Here is a 19,146-nt window from a genome sequence, read left to right on the forward strand (position 1 = left end):
CGACCTGTTCTCACAATATGACATCCAACCAGAGAAAAGCTACAACCCAGTCACACCATTTCAGCCCTCCTTTGTTTTCCAGGAACCTACAACTGATATTCAGAGCCAGGTGGAGTGGTGTCTGCTTACACTACCTTTGCAGATAAATGCAGCACTTCTGAGTGATGAGGTTAGACGGTAGTCTAAAAAGTAGATTGTTGATTTTTGAAGTGTAATGGTGCTTCCAAACCAGCTGAGAAGTCAGTATCAAGCTCTTTGAATTCTGTGGCACATGAACCAGAGCCATAACATACTGTGTTGACCCCAAAATTAATAAATAAAAAACATATTTCCCCTCTCTCTGGAGTAGACTCAATGTGCTAGCCAAGCAAGTTGAATTGAACAGTTTGTGGTTTTAAAATGGATACTGGAATGATAATGCATTTTCAGTCACCGAGGGCTGGTGACTATCCCAGCTGTTTTTGAAACATCAAGTAAATATTCCAAAAAAGTCGGCATATTTCACACAAGTGAGCACACAAGGTTACATGTAGAGTTGCACGATGTTGGGGAAATGTGAGATGTAGATGAATATCGCAATGCCAATCTGACTCAAACACCTCAATATATGGTGCTAATCTCAGATTGCTTTTAAACATAAACGGAAAATCACAGAGCTTTACGGGGCTCTTTGTGACCAAGCAGTCAATCAGCTGCTGGGACATTTGGGAGCTTCGGTGACGGTCTGCAGCACTCGTCTATGAGTGAATGAGCGCACATGAATGGAGGCAGCAGAGATGACAGAAAACCATAACAACTCCCAAATGTCATCCACAATCTCTTCTCATTTCTCATCTTAATTCTTCAAATCTGGCAACACCTTTTTTCCACAAATGCAGCCATGTGGAGTAAAGAAACTAAAGACTAACTGATAACTATAAATCTGGAGAGATCTGCTTCACTGGACAGAACACAAAGCAACCTCTGACTTGTTTACATTTTTTTAGGCAGCTTTCAGTTTTCTTTCGCTGGTCAATCAAACTGCCCCCTTCTGCGTTGAAGAGGTATGTCCTCTGGTGAAGGGGTCGATTGTAGCTCCTTGCTGTTAGTTGGACATGGTCGGCTAAAGTGTTCTTTTCACCGCCGTAAGTTCTTCATTTCAGATTGGTGTAAGAGAGGCCTTAGAGATGATTCAGACAATGACTCACGATGGCCACCCACATAGCTCTTAATACTCAGCATGAGATTGTCTGTAGAAGTGTTAGAAGTAGCTGCGTAGGATATATTTCCTCTATCACAGTATAATAAAACATAAAATCATTTTTAACCAGACTGAAATTCATTTGCTCAACAACCTCTTTGCTGACATAGAAAATCAGCGCCAACCCAGAATGGAGTAAGTAGAACTATGCATATTTGAAATTATCACAAGCTTAGTTAAAATACAGAACATCCCAGCACAGGTCAGGTTTCATTCCATTGCAGTTTGATTGTTGAGTAGTATCAGAATTTCAGTGAAATATGAATCTATTTTTATCCATTTATCTTTATGCAACTGGCTGCATCTTGATGTGTGCCTACAAGCATGGAACACAAAACCATGTGCTGCTGTCATGGCTTTCCTCCTGGCTCCAGCCTGCTGGCTGCTGTGCAGGAGTTTAGAGATGCACAAAGAACAAACAATGTAATCAAGTGGGAGGAATTCCAGCGAGATTTAAGGAAGAGAACAGACAAATAGACCGCATACAAAAACAGAAATACAAACACACAATTTTGAAGCATTATACATAAAAAAATGAAATAGCTGTGTCTTTCCGGAAGGACCACAGTGCAGCAAGCAGCCCTAAAGAGGGGCTTTCCTGTGCAAACTGAGGCCAGGTGGAGCTTTTCCGGTTTTTACAGCCTCTGAGGCAGTTTGCATGTTTTTGTGTGTTCAGTTAGCACTGGGCCACTTTCTCAGATGAGATCCACTGCTGCAGGATAATCCCAGTGAATATGTCTTTCCTGTTCTTGTCACTCTATTCCTCCATCAGTCAATCCATCTGCACAAAAACAGTTGCTTCCTCTCCCACCTTCGTTCACATCTCACCTCCCTCACAGTAGCAGCCTCCTCATTGACGTATGCATCTCTCAAAGAGCAAGAAATGTGATGCGATGAATCGGCACCATTGCTATTCTTACAAAATGTTGTATTATAAATAACTTAATACTGGTGAAATTACAAGAACCTGATTAATCTCTTCTGAATTATTCTTAAACAATTATATGCTTTTGAAAAAAGCTTTGCTGTTTAAACATCTGGACAAGATTACAAAAAGTATTTTAAATGTGTTGTGATTAAGAAAACAGCAAATTATTGCCTATTATTTTAAGACCTTATATTTGACAGAGTATATTTGTGATATGCCGTAGACACAGTGACAAAAAAGCACACTAGCTGCAAGCCAAACACGGTTAGTATATTTTAAAAATGTCTCCCTGATCTGTGTCCTCCATTTATAGTTTGGACTACAACCGGTCTTAAAAGAACAATCTTTTGTGGTTTCAGCTGCATTTGCAGTTCGTAAAAGGTTTTCTGAGTCAACATGAGTTAGATTAAGGAATATTAGATTATAAGCTTGAAAACACATTATGTTGCTATGGTTATAAGTGCATCTGGCGAGCATATGCCATTAAAGAGAAAACAAAATATCAAGAGTGTACAACCACTTAGAAATGTGAAGCAGAACCAAACTACACATTAGTCCTCAAGAGCCCCCATTTTAATAGTTTCACTCTTTATTTACACCCTTTGAAATGTTGATTATGTGTTTGTGACAATGGTGAGGCCCATCTCAGTGGCAGGCTCATCCTTGAGACAATTTGGTTTATAAACTGACTTAGCAAAGACCTCAAATTTTTACTTACTCAGGGGGTTTGGCAGATTTTTTCTTTTTCTTTTTCTTTTGGGGGGGGGGGGGGTATTTTATATATTGAGGTTTACGTATTAATTTTTTAATTTTCAAATTTAAAGATTTGAATTTTCCCTTAAATCAAGAATTCTTTGCCCTCTAAAAGGGCACACTTGTATTATCATTTCATCATAATATCTCAACAGCAGCACAAAACTTGCATGCACACAGTCAGTGACTCAATTTCTATCCAATACCTAATGTCTACACTATTAATACATTAGCTGTTTAAAGGGGAAAGAAAATGCTTTATAGAGATCCACCAGTCAGCTTTACGTAACTAAGTGCAAATGCTATAAGCTGTCTGTGTAAAATATTTACACTGTGTTACCACTTCCCATTTTCTCTTTCCCGATTAAAGGCAATTAGATTTTTGGCTGCCAAAGTTACTTTGTGTTAGTATGCATTAGCTTTAAGAGCTGTAACAAAAAAAAAAAAAAAAAAAGCCCAATGACAGGAAAAAAAAAGTTTATATTAGTATCTAATCACTTAAATAATTAGGTTTTTACCACTTGCTGTGGGTCCACATACATGGCAGTTGCCATATTTGGGCCATCAGTTTGACTACAGAGTCTCTGAATGGACAAATAACTGAAGTGACTAAGCTTTAAAACTGCAGTTCCAGCTTTGATAGGTGTTAGAGCACTGTTTGGGATTTAAAAAAAAAAAAAAAAAAGTTACACAGAAGACAGTACACAATGTTGAAGTAGCTACTTGTAGTGCTGTCATTGATGCACCTGAGATCACTGGATCCACTAACAAATGCAAATATGTTTACATCTGGAAGTATTTTGTCTACTAGCTTTGCTACAAGCATAATGAGACAGGACACACTGTGCTAATTGATAAAGACTATAAACTAAAGTATTAAGAGACACTATCTGCACTCCATTTCATGGAGATATGGGCATAAAGTAAGTTTTAATGTTATGTATAATATGTGGGCAGAACTGTTGTTCTGTATTAATGTGATTAAAGTTCTTTAGACAGATGAGACGAAAGTGGATATATTTGACCATAATGTACTATGCCAGGTTTGTGAAAAAACAAACAGTATATCAGCACAAACACATCAACTGTCAAGCACAGTGATGGAGAGCTGATGATTTGGGCTTGTTTTGCAGCCACAACACCTGGAGACCTTGCAGATGTTGTGCTGTCCATGAGCTCTAAATCTAAAAGCATAACTAAAGATAACAAGAATCAAGATGCTACAACGGTACAGTTATAGTCTAGACCTCAATTTAAACAAGATTGTTTGACCTTAAGAAAGCTGTGTGTAAACAAATTTCACAAACTTCAATAGCGCAGCATTTTAAGAATGGACATTTTGTTTTTACCACAACACTGAGAAACTGCTTATACCGAAAATTACAGGTGTCTCAACAAGCTATTGAGTTATGGTGTGTGCATAGTTTTCCACACATAGCTTCTGCAGAACGAGGTTATGTTTACCTAAATTTTAGATGGTGAGTACCAGCTGTTTCTTTAGCATACTTTTATCAGACCCTGATATATAAAACTTCTGAAAAATGGTGCTTTTTTTTTAACATGACTGTGCATAATCAGCAGAGAATTAGACTCAATATTTTACCATTTCAAATTTCCAGTTTCATCTTTTGAAAGTAATCCTGACGCATACTTGAGCAATACTCTAAAAAGTATTTAAGTGTCTTCATAAGATACTGAGGTGTGGACCTCACACACAGGGGGGTGTGATATGGAGCGAGACAGAAAGAAAGGGAGGGATGAATCCTCAAGGACAAACTTCTATTTTGGTCTCAGCTTGGCTGTCTGACAAAAGCTCAACATAGTAGCAGTGTGCGTGTGTGTGTGAATGCTTGTGTGTATATGTAGGGGGGGGGGGGGATTAAACAAAAAAGAAACTACCTTAGCTAGAAAAAAGGAGTAGCCTTCAAAACAACAAGAGAGGAGGAACAGATGGGAGATAGAAAGTGACTGAAGAGGGGAAAAAAACAACAAAAAAAAAAGTTTCTATGGATGGTTGATCCTGTCCTTGACAAACAGCAGCTGTGTGTGGAGAGCTCTCCATCCATATAAAGCTCAGCCACACTCAGTTTGACCTGCCAGAGCAGAAATCCATACTTAATCATCACAACAACGGCCCCCTCAAGACCCTGCCTTGGAGACAGGGTGTGTTTGTGTATGTGTGCAAGAGTGCAGAGTTGATATTAAATAGGTCTGTCACTCCATTATGTGCTTTTACTTTATAAAGAATACAATGTCAGAGTATTTCATAAATCTGTGCCATTGCAGTAAGGGTTAACATACTTCAGAAAAACAAGGAACACAGTTTTTATGACAGACAGCAGGTTAGATAAGCATGATAAACATGCAGTTCTGCTTTTTGTTTTATGAGATCCTTGTTAAACAGACAATGTCTTACTCTGACTGATAATTTTTATTGGCATGTACATGGTAACCGGGCAAGGTCACGCTTAAAAAACAGGATGTTGCATACAGCTATAAAAGTCAACACAAAGACAGCCCACATTGTAACAACGGCCAATCCACTGTTCATTAAACACATGGAAATATTACTATGTTACATTAAATTATAACACTGCACACAAACACAAGGGGGAATATAGATCTTAATAGGGCCCAAGAATACCATATTTAAGGCTCTATAGGTTTCGTGGAAACAATGCAGTTATACAGTTCACTGATCAAGCATAAGACATGTGCTACTTTCTCTGGCAACCATGTTGGCGTATGTTAGCCTAAAATGTTTACATGCATTTAAATGAATCACACAAAGTCGTCTTCGCCATCACAGACGCAGGACGATGTGACATCCATGATTCCTAAAAGAAATTCAAACTTTTCTTTAGTCAGACCACATTCACTTTTTTGCAGATCATCCTGAAAAAATCTTGGTTCTAGAGAAGGCTGTAAAGTTTCTGGATCTTGTTTTTTGATATTTATAATAAAATGTATTAAAAACAACAACCATAGCTTTTAAATCTATTGCTCTAGACTTAGAAATGCATCCATTGCCCCACTCTTACGCCTCCTGCACATTCAGTGTCATTAGGCATAAAAACTCTCATTAGCTCAGCCTGCTGTCTTTTCAGTTAAGCGAATGTCTCAAGTTTCCAGCTTCAAAGATTAGTTATAATTACAAGAAAATAACTGACTGATGTTGCAATATCTAAAGCCTGCTGATTAAGGAAAAACTTTAGACACCTGTTACATTATCTCTGCGTTACAAACCATTCTCAGTGGCACATCTTGCACAAAAATTGTGTCCTGCCTGACTCAATTCCTGGAGAGAGAAAGACTGAAACACACAAGGGTAAAATCTAGTGTGTCTTGGGTAAAAGGGGAACCTGTGCAGCTTGTTGGGCAACTGCAAGTAAGTAAGTGACAGGAAAACTGAGCTGTTGATGCATAGAGCCATGAAACACTCTCTAATCAACTAACGAGGGCTGTGAACACTCAACCTCGAGGCATGAGGAACACATACTGGCTATAATCCACTATCTTTTTGACTTCTGCAAACTCCTGAGTTCTGCTTTTTCACACAACACAGAATTTGCAATGTGCCTGGGCAGGTTATCGTAAAAGATTTGTGCGTTCACTAGATGTGTAGTCAGACGAAACGAATTATGGAACATCATTCGGAGAAGTGAAGTAAAATGGAAGCATAAGATAAATGAAAGAAAAAAAAAAAGACCGATGCATTTGTCTGTTTCAGTCTCGCTCTCTCCAGGAATTGAGTTAGGCAGGAACCTTGCAGTGTGTATGTCCATGAGTGTGTATGTGTGTCCTCAGATGCCAGATCAGAGGTGGAATACAGCTCAATTCCCCCAGCAGCAGAAACGGGCTGTGCTCAGCTGAATGTAACCTGTTGTTGGGGTTAGCATGTAGCTGTCTGGACATCTTGAAGCCTGAGACGACCCCTCCTTCACTGCCGAGATTACACACACACACACACACACACACACACACACACAGTAGCAATGATGCACGCAGACACAGGCTGTACTGCAAGATTCAGGTCAATGCTAAAACAACAGGCAGCGACACACAAAAAGAAGAGATCTTAAGAGACAATAAATCATTAACAGATTTTATAAGCTTTCCTCATGTTTCTGCATCTTGTGCTGGTTTTATTGCGCATCAGTGTTTTTGTCTCTTTGTCTCACCACTGAAAACATCCCTCCTCCCCACTGACCACCTATGGTTAAAAGAAATAAATAAAAGAAATAAAAAGCATATAAATGCCTTATTCCTCCATGGGTAGGAAGTAAAACTAACTACAGTAGATGTCATATTCCCCCACATGATTCACTCAACCTTCACCCAATCTTTGCTCTAATTCTGCCAGCCAGCACATCTCACCGCAGAGACAGGTGATCTAGAATTACAGTCAGGAGGGGTCAAGTCTTCCTTTACATTCACTTTAAGATTATTCTGCTGCTGTTCTATATTAAACCCGCTCAGCAGCTTCTGCTACAGTACTGCATCCATCTACAGCTGCTGCTTGAGGCTGCAGTATTTCAGCTTCAGGTGTCTGATTGCAGCAAACAAGTTTTGAGCAAAGCATCCTTTAACACACATCTCAGTTACCATCAGGACACTAAATCATCAATAAAATATAAAGAAGAGATTAATGTGCAGTCACAGACAGCCAACTCTCTGCAGCAGGAATGTGTCATTTCCTGGTTTCACAAAGGAATTGTTTACATTCACCCTGTTACGTTACCAGCAACCAAAGCTTTGTGAACAAAACACATATTTAACAGATTACTCGGTGTGGCGGCTGAGATTTGCTTTAGCAATAGAAAACTATCTTTACTAGTCCTCGCCGTCCTTCGCTGGTTTTCACACTGCTGCAGGATATCAGATGTCTGTCTCCATCTGCCTACGACAACAAGCCTGGTTTGTGCTCATTTCCTGCAAACATTCTCACTTTTCCTGAAATGCCATATGCAACTCGGACATAAACTTTTGCTTCAGAAATTCAACAGTTTCAAACAAACATTCTCAATCTCACTGCAACCTGTAGGTTTAAGGATTGGGATGAAACAACAACAACAACAACAACATGGAGTTTGATTGTCAAATGACTTTTTTTTTTTTTAAGAGGAAAAGGCAAGATAACAGCATACTGATCTCTGCATAACCAGATCACCTCTGGCATTATCAACTGACTCTCTGTGTGCCAGCAAAGCCATTTGTTTCAGCCTTGCAACTTGAGTCAGAAGCATAAAAAAAAACGAGTGCACAATATAATGAAAGATCTGTGTGAGAGGAAGAAAGGAATAGAGTGAGTGAGTTGGGAAGGCTGCACATTACTGAAACCAGTAGATAGCTGCAAAGCTACATTTGACTGATCACTGATTTGAGGAATTATTTAGAGAATCAATCAACTAATTCACCGTTTGTCCTTAAATTTTACAGTTACCGGAAAGAAAATTTCCAGTGTACAGACTGTTCATTGACTGGCTGTGCTTGAAAAGTGGAGAAAATGCAAACTAAATCTGAAAGCAAAAAGTTCAGCACTGCAGACACTGTGACGTTGTATGGCGATATTTTTTTTCTTTGTGGGTGAAGACAGAAACACTGCAGGACCAGCAGCTAAGTTTGTTATCTGCTGCCATAAGGAAAGACAGGCGGAGGACAAATTATCTGCTGGTCTGCCTTAAAATAATAGTTTAACATTGTTGGAGCCTACTCTTGTTTTTCTTGTGAAAAGTTAGCTGACTCTACATCTAGTGCAAAAAAAAATAAGTACAAATTGTTATTTGTTGCTTTATGGAGGCGCAAACTAGACTATTGCTTAGTTTAGGCTGCAGGAAATGAAGATCCTGGCTGAGAACAAAACACAATTGTCTTTTTGAATGATTTTCTGTAACGCATTATTGTTAACACAATTTCTTGTTTCCCTTTTGTTTATCTGCTGATTTCACTTCTGAATGTTGTGACCGCTCTGAGTGTATTTACATGGCATGCCGGTGAAATCAAACTGGGGGGGAGGGGGTACGTTTCTAATCAAAACTGACAAAGGACATGAGCTGCAGCTGTGGGGCTCAGGTGGACCTCCAGTCCACACATTGTTTCAGGCAAATGACTGAGTAGCATCCCTAGAGTCCACCCAGTCTATTTTCTTCCTATTTTGTCGCAACCTTTTAGTTTTTGATTTACTATTTTCATATCCAGACCACACTGAATATACTCCTGTTCTAAGCAGTGCAATAAGATAAAAATTTTTTTTTGAAATGTCTTCTTTTGCTTTGCATCTTCCTCCTTGTTCTGCAAACACACACACACACACCAATCTATTACGCTGTCTCTCAGTATCACCATCCTTGTGAAGTGAAAAGGCCAACATCCCCATGAGATATGGGTTTTGTTGATGTGGTTGTTTTGAACAGGGGATCTGAGATGTTTGTCAACTATTTAATGACACAGTTACCCACATAGTGGTGGCAACAGTAACACCTATTTCTGTTTCTGTTCATGGTGTAGAAACACAGTGAAGCACTTCTTGTATTCACGTAGCTCCGTCTAGCTCTGCTCTTTGTGCTGCGGGGCACACACAAAGATAAAATACTTTAGAGTAGTATGTCCAGGGAGAGGGGGAGTGATCAACAGCTGGATTACTTAAGTGCATTTCTCCACAAACTGATCCATTTTTCTACAATTTGAAGGATACCACCATTCATGAGCACCAAACTATTGGGGATCAGCTTATGCTGCTTGCCATTTGCATGCACCCCTCTGAAGTAATAGATCAATAAATGACCCCCCCATTCAGTTCTCATGGGAAATTAGAATTTGGTTCAGCATGGAGGGCTAGCAAATGTTGGTTTCAGTTTGACTATCTGCAGGATGAAAATAGTTTGTCAGCTGGGCTTGCAGCAGCCGCATACAGAAGACAGCTGCCAGGGGCAGCAGAATTCAGACATGCTGAGGTGAAGTGTGGCGAGGCTTTCCTCTGATGAAGCAGGGACAAGACTGAGCGCTGTCATCAGTTCAGGTATTTTTGTTGGAAAATGAGATGTGTGACATTGTGAGAATTTAGAAGTGGCCTGTAGACCATTGTGACATTAGCGGGCACTCAAAGTAAGTTTCAATGACATGGATGGGCAAATGACATGGGAATCAAAGTGTTATATCAATTCACCAAATCATCAGAAATGGGTGGGGTGTTAGAAGGCCACCCTTTCTTCATCATTATGCTCACATTGCAAGTATTTGGTTTTTGGTCTCATTGTTTCTGAGGAACAATGGTCATTCTACAACTCCTGCCTTGACATTTTCCAGGCAACAACACGGGGCCTTTCTGACCCCTCGACTTCACAGTCTATGCCTCCAATGCCCGTCCCCTAAGCTATCATCCTACAGTCCTTGACACAGACTCTAAAAGGCAAGTCTTGTATATGAAGGACAAGAACTACACAGAGACAAATCGAAGCAGGCTTGAACCCAAACCGTAGTAAAAACCAGATGCTTAGGTCTACTCACCTTCCTCCAAATGAGAGGTACAACTTCATCAACATCACCCATAAGCACATGCACTCCCTAGCCTAACACTGTTAGTATAATAAGAGTCTTCACGTCACAAGCCGTCCCGCTCCCCTTCACATCCCCGCCCAGCCTCCATTCCCCGGAATTATGGAAAAAATAAAATAAAAATAAAATAAAAATGAAAAACAGAACATCTCATCTTACCCATCTGTGCCTGTGTCGATTGTCTCTCAGAGGTTCATGGTGGATGAGAGCCCTGCTGATCTGAGTCAAGCCTGTTCGTTTTGTGGCAGAAACCACTGTGCCATTGCATTGGTGATGCTGCTGGAGGCTCGGTGATAATCAGGGCCGAGGTCTCTGCTTCAGCCCCGGTTGCTCTGCAGACATCTCGCCTCGGGTTTCCTTCTCTCTGGTTTTATCCAGCGGGTCGGACACGCCGCTTAAAACGTCCCAAACAGGACGTACGGTTTCGTGTGTGTGTGTGTGTGTGTTTGTGTGTGTGGGAGGGGGGGTCCTGTCCGCTCAGCCTCTTCTCTTGCCTCTCTGATGTTTATGCCGCAAAAGACCGAACCAAGACGGTGAATTCAGTTTTAAAAGAAGAAACGAAACGAGAGGCACAACGGACTGTTCCAACGCGCACAAAAGGATGGAGATGGGAAGAAACACGGGGGTGACAGTGGGGGGTGATCGCCGCTGTCTGCCGTTCTATTCGCCGTTTTCTGTCGTGTTTACGATCCACAGTCGCCTCCCCCCTCCGTCTTTTCCATCTACGTCCGTGATGCGTCTCCCTCTGTTCCGCGCGGCGCTCTGCACTGTCCGTAACGCCTTCTCGGTTCAGTCGAAAAATAAGAAAGCCAAACTATCCCCCCTTTAACGTCTTTTTCATCTTCCGTCTCTCGATACAGCAGGCTGCATGAAGGAGGAGGAGAAGACCAGTGTGTGTTTGTGTGTGTGGATGGGGGGGAGCGAGAAAGAAAACGAAGGGAACGGGAAGGAGGAGCCCCGCGAGAAGAGAGCTCCTCCCAGTTATGCTGCTTATCAGCGGGACGAGGGGTTCGGGTATAAGGAGATATACATGCAAGATCTGGAATATGAGAGAAAGGGAGGGTGGGAGGGAGCGAGTAGAGTGGCTCTCGTAGAAAGATTGTTAGTTCTCATTTTCTTCGCTCCAATATAGAGCTGACTGCATGTATCCAACTGCGCATACTCAGCAAAAACACAGTTTAAAAGCCATCCAGAGATCCAGTGAGGCTGTGATAAATGCTCACTGCATGCATTCGGTATGAAACGTCAACGATGCCATTTGTAGACATTCTGACAAACGCTATGTGGCCTGAGGGCGGCGCCAGAGGAACAACAGCTGCTCATATTGGGCGAGCAGAAGATCTAATCACCTGCAGCTGCACCTCAGTTGGTCTTTTCACATGTGAAATTATCAACCTATGATTCATAACCACATTTGGTAACAACTACTACACTTTGAGGAATTGTGGCCTATTCTTTGCACTATTGTGTCAGGTCATTGTGGTTTTGCCTAGGTTAGTCTGGACTTTAACTGGGTTGTAGTAACATCTTGGTTCTTTCCTTGCAGGGATGTTTGGGATTTTTGTCTTGATGCGTGTTTCCACCAGTGTTTAGCTGTCAAACAGGTGGCATCACATTGACTGTAGAGTACTTTGGTATTCAAAGTTTAAAATACACCCCCCCCCCGTGTGACAGTTGAAATAAAGATTCTGCTGACACGCTGCATTTTGTTTGTCTGAGAGTCATTTTTTAAATATGCTGAGCTCGTGTGACCGGAGGTGGTCACATATTTAAAATGTTTAAGTAAGAGCAGAAGCATAGCGTCTACCGTAAGTGTTTATAGTTCGAGAAAGGTTAATAATAATAAATTTTAACAAGCCCTTTTGTAACTGAAAACAAAAACCACACAACCACTTGTTCCCCACACACAGTCACATCGATTGTACAAAAACGGGAAAACAAATAAGAACACAAAGAAAAGATGGCCAGATCCCCAGCAGTGGCCCCCAATTAACTAAATTACTAAATTAAAAACTTCCCCAGAGGCAGCACCTCAGTTCTAAATAGGTAAATGAGCGGGGAGATATATAAATTGTATAATATAATTTCTATATGAAAAGAAAAAAAAAAATCACACACAAACCAAGAACATTTTTTTAAATAAAAAAAAAAAAAACTCAACAGCTAAACACATAATGATTAGGAATCAGTTAATTAAAATACACACCTTGGTGACGACAAAGTGTCATTCAGCACTTGCTGCGAGCTTTGCATTTTTACTGCTCCACCCTTATCTGTTACTGACTATCAGGCCAGGTGAGGACCATTTTTTAATTATAAGTGCCAGGTATGCCTGAGAGACCAACCTGGCAAGCTTGCACTGCTAGAAGATGTCCCAATAGCCTAACTGTTCTAAGTGTTTTCATCATGCTTTGGAAAATGTCCCTTTCTTCAGTATTGTATCACATCAGTTAAAAAGCTCAAAGTAGACGCCTAAGGGACTTAGCCCATTTCACAAGAAAAACCCTTAGCCAGAACTGCCTGACATCTTTTACTGGTATTAGCTAGTTCCTCATTTTCTCATTTACGTCCACATAAAACATATTTGCATAATGTGTGCCTAAAAAAGAAAATGGCTGAATCTGCATGGTGATTCTGCAATTTTCTCCTTCAAATTTCAGACGAGACAAGAGATTTAATTGAGGTAGCTGTCTGTGGACCTGAATACCTCAGGTGGACACTGTATAGCCATATAATTCAATTGGATGGCATTTCCTTATTTAGGAACCTTATTTACTTTTGTTCAGTAAGCAGGCACCATCACTATCTTTTAGATTATGTTTAACGCTTTTGTATTTGATAAAGCTTACCAGTAGGGTTGGCTAAGGTGACCTCTAGTCATCCCTTTAGTCGAGCTGCCATAGCCTTAGGTTGCTCGGAGACTTCCCTTGGCACACTGAACATCTCCCTGCATTTTTGTCTTTTTTACATATATTTTTTGTCCTCCACATATTCATGGCATTGTTTTGTCAGTAATACACGCCCCTCTGTTTCTTTCTCAGCAGGTATCTCTGGCTCACAGTTATGGTGCCTATCAACTCCATCCTGCACATGCACAGGGCAGCGAGCAACAGTGGAAAGGAAAAAAAAACAGGAAGGAAAACCTCCAGCAAAACCCAGCTCAGGGAGGACAGCATTCTGCCTTAACTGGATGGGGTGGAGAGGGCAGGAAGGAAGGATCAACATGCACCAAAACTTTTAGCCAAGGATACCTGCTGAGAGAAAAAAAAGAGAAATACAAGTTAATAACACCAATACTGTTATAAATTAATACATGGAAAATAAAGCACAGAGAGATAAAAATGGAATAAAGTGCTCAGGGCATCATGGGACATACCTTAAGAGTCTAAGCCTATGGCAGCTTAACTAAGAGATGGCTAGACTTCCCCTAACAATAAGATTTATCAAAAAGGGCACTTTTAAGCCCAATCTTAAAGGCAGAGAGGGTGTCTGCCTCCCAAACCCCAAATAGGAGCTGGTTCCATGAGAGAAGGGTTTGATAGCTGAAGGCTCAGCCTCGCATTGTGTGCTTGGAGATTCTTGAACCGCAAGTAAACCTGCAGTCTAAGAGGGAAGTGCTCTGTTGGGAATATATGGAACTATGAGATCTTTTATATACAATGGAGCCTGGTCATGGAGAGCTGTATATGTGAGGGAAAGAATTTTCAATTTTATCCTATATTTAACAGGGATCCAACAAAGAGAAGATAAAACTAGAGAATTATGATCTTTCCTGCTGGTTCTCATCAGAATCCTCGCTGCAGCATTTTGGATCCGCTGAAGGCTTTTCAGAGCATATTTGGGACAACCTGGACTAGTTCCTGGCTTCCCAGTTCAGTCCTCCAAGGACTGCAATCCAGCAGGTTTTCCATGTATCTGTATCATGTATCTAAACACACCTGACTTGAATTAATGAGTCATTGTGATAGGCTGACAGATCCATTTAATTTGATTCTGGTGTGTTAAAGCAGGAATACATTGCAGCCCTCATAGGACCAAACTGAATAGCTCTGGACTTTTTCTAGTTTTAGAACCTGTTTATATGTGAGCCAAAGGACAAATTCTGGTCAAAAATAACGTCATGGTTCCCCACTGTAGTATTGGAAACCAAGCTGATGCAAATCTGTCTAATGATATTACCTAAAGAAAGGATGTACAACGTTAAAAAAAAAAGTATGGGTCCGAGTACAGAACCCTGAGGAAAACCATGACTCACTCTGGTTTGTGAGGAAGACTCATCGATTATGATTTAAACAAGCCTAATGCAGTTCCTTTAATCCCAATAACATGTTCAAGCCTTTGTAACAGAATGTTGTGATCAGCGGCGTCAAATGCAGCACTAAGCTCTAACAAGATAAGTACAGACGGGAGTCCTTTATCTGAGGCCATGAGAAGATCATTAACCTTCACTAGTGCTGTCTCTATGCAATGGTGAGCTCTAAATCCTGAGTGAAACTCTTCAAACAGATTGTTTCTGCTTAAATGGGCACATAGGTAAGTTGAAATAATTTTTTCAAGAATTCTAGAGAAAGTGGGTAGGTTGGATTTGAAGTATATTATAAGTTAACACTCCCCAGCCAAGGGTAGTTTTCTTTTTTTTTTTTTAGGTATCAAAAATAAATTGTATCAAATTTGTGGCTGGAGGAAATATTCTCACTGAATAAAAAGCCCAGATGCTCAATTTTTAACGGCTGCAACACTGTTCAGACCTGCAGCAGTCTATGACCCATTATGTTTTAAGGAGCGTCAGTAAATCAGAGACATTGGCAGTTACTCAGCAGCTGGATGCTAGGCCTCCAGTCGTGCGACATCCCTCTTCTCAGTTTGGGATCTTTGACCTCAAAGCCGGCATTTGTTTTCCCTCTGAGCGATCAGCAGTCATTGGGGGGAGGGTTTAGAAAGCCACATCTCACAATGTTCCTCCCCTTTATCAAATATTGATGTGAGCTTGTCAGCATCATCCCCTGAGGGTGTGATTGAATTTTTGAATGTTTAGCCTCATCTGCCATATGGACAAGAATAACGCAGAGAACAGGAGCTTTCCTTCAAGAGCGAGGGAAAAGCTAAATTAAACACACTCTACATTACAGTAGTTTACTTTGGGTGGTGGCTGCATTCATGCTCTACTATTGCATCTCAGCATTATTTCTATCACTGAAATAAAGTAGTTGAAATTTGGATTTCCCATGAGCACATACTGCCTAGTCAAAAAATAAAACCAAAAGAAAAAAGGTCACACACTATAATATTTCATTGAACTTCAGACCACACATCATCCATATACACAATGTAAAATATTTAGCACAGCCTTCGAAGACAACGTACAAGATATAACTGACTTTGATTAATTGAGTATCTAGACAAACCGAAACGTATTTGTTGTCTGGAGATCTCACTTCTAAACTCAGTGAAAGAGGCTTTGATAAAAATTAGGAATTCTGAAACCAAGATAATGGTAGTTAAACAAAAAGGTCTGTATATGGGCAGAGAAAGACAAGAAAAAATATAATCTTTCCCTTAAAAGACATTTAATCTAACAGGTTTTATTTAGTTGTTCACAAAGACAGTTTTGCTGGTACTTAAAGTAAAAAATCTTTCATAACCATCAGATTTTCGGGTGCGCGGAAAGCTTTATTGCTTATTGGAATTCAGGTTCACATTTATGCAATATCGTTTTACCATGTGGATATATCTTTCTATAAGTGGACATTTAATTTATTTATTCCTTTACATTTTTGTATGTTTTGGTTTCCCTCTTGTGTTTAAAAAGAATCACAAAAGTTATTAACACACAAAGCTGCATGAAAAATATACACACATAAATAAATATTATAAATCAAAATGATCAACAGGTTAAGGACGCATTGAGCGAAGAACATTTAATTGGCTAAGCTGTGTCAGTTCAAACAAGATCAAATAAACATTTAATATTTGTTTGAACTTTGCCATTTTTCCTCCTGATGGTGAAAATTCTCTTGTTTTATTAATGCTTTGTTTGGAAAAAGTAATTTCAGCAGAATTAAAAGAGATAAGCTTTTTACTGATTAGCATTATTGTATCTGTACATATATTTTTTGGTTCCTGTAACTGATACTTATCTGTTAAAGCAAACAGTAATGACATGATTTTTTCACACATACGTATACTACATGCAAAATTTTGTGTATTTACCTCTCACATTCTCGTCTTTCTGCCGTCTTCTTCTCCTGTATAGTCCATTGCCATGTAAACCATGTCCTGCCTTTTGTGCCTGTGTTTGTCTCCTGCTAGTATTTGAATGAGGTATATGCGAGAGTTGATCTGACAGATTACAGCAGGTATTGCACCATACTTTGTGTTAACAACCTTAACACACCCACAGACATATAAACTGTGTGACTAGCGTTTAGCTCCACACCACACTTTGAAGTAGTTGCTCTAACTCAAGTGAAAAAAATCGACACTAATGTAATGTAATTCTGGACTTCATTTGTTTTATTTTTGACATATCTATAACTGCTAACTTTGCAGGGAGAACAACACTAAAAATGTCTCACACAATGTTCAGTAGTGATGGCTAAGCCTCAAGTCTCATGTTACAAAATAGTTTATTTAAATTATAGTCAAATTGGATCTAAATTTAAAGCAAACACAGCTTGTTACTTTAAGATACTATTGCCAGTGTGGTTTGTAGCTCCACATTGCCATCAGATAAAATGCCAAGTAAAGTAAGTGGCTGTAAAAAAGAAAGGAGAGGTTATGATTGAAACCTCTTGAGGAATAAAGATAAAAGGTGCAGAAACAAAAGGGCGTGTTTTTGTAACTATGTTGAAGTACAGGAAAAACAAGTAGTTCATATAACTTTTTTATGATTGTATGACACCTTGTATATTCATTAGAATTCATTTTTTGTCAAACACCACACTTTTTACCCACCACGTTTGAGAGCAACTACTGGTTATTTTAGACAAGATATTACATGTAAAACATTACAGGCACTCAGAGAGTGCAGACCCCTGCTAAGCCATAGGGTCACTCACCTGAGAATAACCCCAAAAGCCCCAAGAGCCCACTCAGTACCCCCTATATCTCTCTCTCTCTCTCTCTCTCTCTTTCTATATATATATATATATATATATATATATATATATATATATATATATATATATATATATATATATATATATATACATAACTGTTCAAAAGTTTGGGGTCACTTCCCTATTGAATCCCATGGCACAGTGACCCCAAACTTTTGAACGGTAGTGTGTATATATATATATATATATATATATATATATATTTAGAGATTTATAGATATAGATTTGCTTTGATGCAGCACTTTGAGAGCATCCAGCTTGTTTTGTATTTGCCTTCTGAGGCTTTCCCTCCTTGTGGAGGGTGTCAGTTATGGGTTTCGGCACAAGTGTCAGGTCAGCAACCTTCCCCATGATTGTGAACAGAGACCATTTAAATGTTCAGGAGTCCTTTGCAGGTGTTTTGGATTAATTAGCAGATTAAAGTGTGCCATTTAGAGGCTACAACATTGAACCTTTCAACACTATTCTAATTTTCTGAGATTTAGATTTTCGGGTTTTTATAAGCTGTAACCCATAATCAGCAAAATTATAACAAATGCTTGAAATATCTCACTTTGCATACAAAGAGTCTATATTAGTTTACCTTTTTACGTTAAGAATTACGGAAATTAATTAAGTCTTGTGTGATATTCTAATTTTGAGTTTCAACTGTATGTGTATAAATATGTACAGCATACATATACATCTTACAATCACTAGGTGTATGTATACATATATATATATATATATATATATATGAACTTATGGCTTGTAATATAACTTCAGTGTCATGCAGCTGAACTGTCAGCAACATCTTCCATTACTATTTCTTGTCATGCACATTCAAAATTGTAGTTCTGGTACACTACATAATCCTTTAACAGTGAGGCCTGTCTTGGATTAAAGTCTGCACCTAATAGCTGTAAACCTGTCTCATGGGGCAGTGGCTCAGGTGGAAGAGCTGGTCGTCTAATAATCAGAAGGCGGTTCAATTTGTCAAGTCAATTTTATCCTTGACACGTAACCCTCCTTTCCTCCAGTGTCGGCATTGCTGGTCTATTAATGTTTGGTGGTGGTCGGTGAGGCCGGAGGGCAACTGTGACCATCTACACATGTAGCTTACCATCACGAGGTATGAATGAGGAGCGGAACAATAATGGATACAATGTAAACCGGTTCGAGTGACTTGAAAAGTGCTGCAACTCACATGACTTGACACCTTGACTAGGAATATAATGCCAGACATCAGCTGACTTATGACTTGACAATGTACCAAACCCAAAAGCTAAAGCTATCTAAAAGGAATAAAGCTATCATTGTGGAAATATCCCCACATCCACGCAAACATCCAGTCAAGTTTAAGAGCAAAAATGCAAATCTTACATACCATCCATCACATCATGGAAATGAAGATGTCATTTTAAATAATTGCCAATTTGGGTGTTTGTATTCCATAGGAGCTCATACATTGGATTAATTTTCCACAATTTAAAAAAAAAAAAAAATTTTCTCTCCTGCTCCTCGTTCATGGATATGAACCTGGTATCACCACAAGCATCATTATACTTGAAATC

General features: G+C 39.5%; 1 protein-coding gene across 5 annotated transcripts in view; it reads right to left on the reverse strand.

Annotated features, from left to right (window-relative positions):
* mgat3b (beta-1,4-mannosyl-glycoprotein 4-beta-N-acetylglucosaminyltransferase b) overlaps positions 1-17,102 on the reverse strand; it is a 65,156-nt gene extending 48,054 nt beyond the window's left edge. For 2 of the 5 annotated variants that reach the window (XM_041983834.1, XM_041983833.1), the window contains exon 1: positions 10,635-11,384. Coding sequence is in view for 1 of the 5 variants with exons in the window: in XM_041983830.1 (XP_041839764.1) it covers positions 12,682-12,728 (47 nt within the window). In the remaining 4 variants the exon portion in view is untranslated. Of the gene's footprint in view, positions 1-10,634; positions 11,385-12,681; positions 12,736-13,324; positions 13,348-16,685 lie in introns of those variants that run through there. The other 3 variants (XM_041983832.1, XM_041983831.1, XM_041983830.1) reach the window with 3 other exon arrangements.
* Between the last annotated feature and the right edge of the window lie 2,044 nt (positions 17,103-19,146).

The sequence above is a fragment of the Melanotaenia boesemani genome, chromosome 4 (assembly GCF_017639745.1).
Source record: "Melanotaenia boesemani isolate fMelBoe1 chromosome 4, fMelBoe1.pri, whole genome shotgun sequence".
NCBI lineage: Eukaryota > Metazoa > Chordata > Actinopteri > Atheriniformes > Melanotaeniidae > Melanotaenia > Melanotaenia boesemani.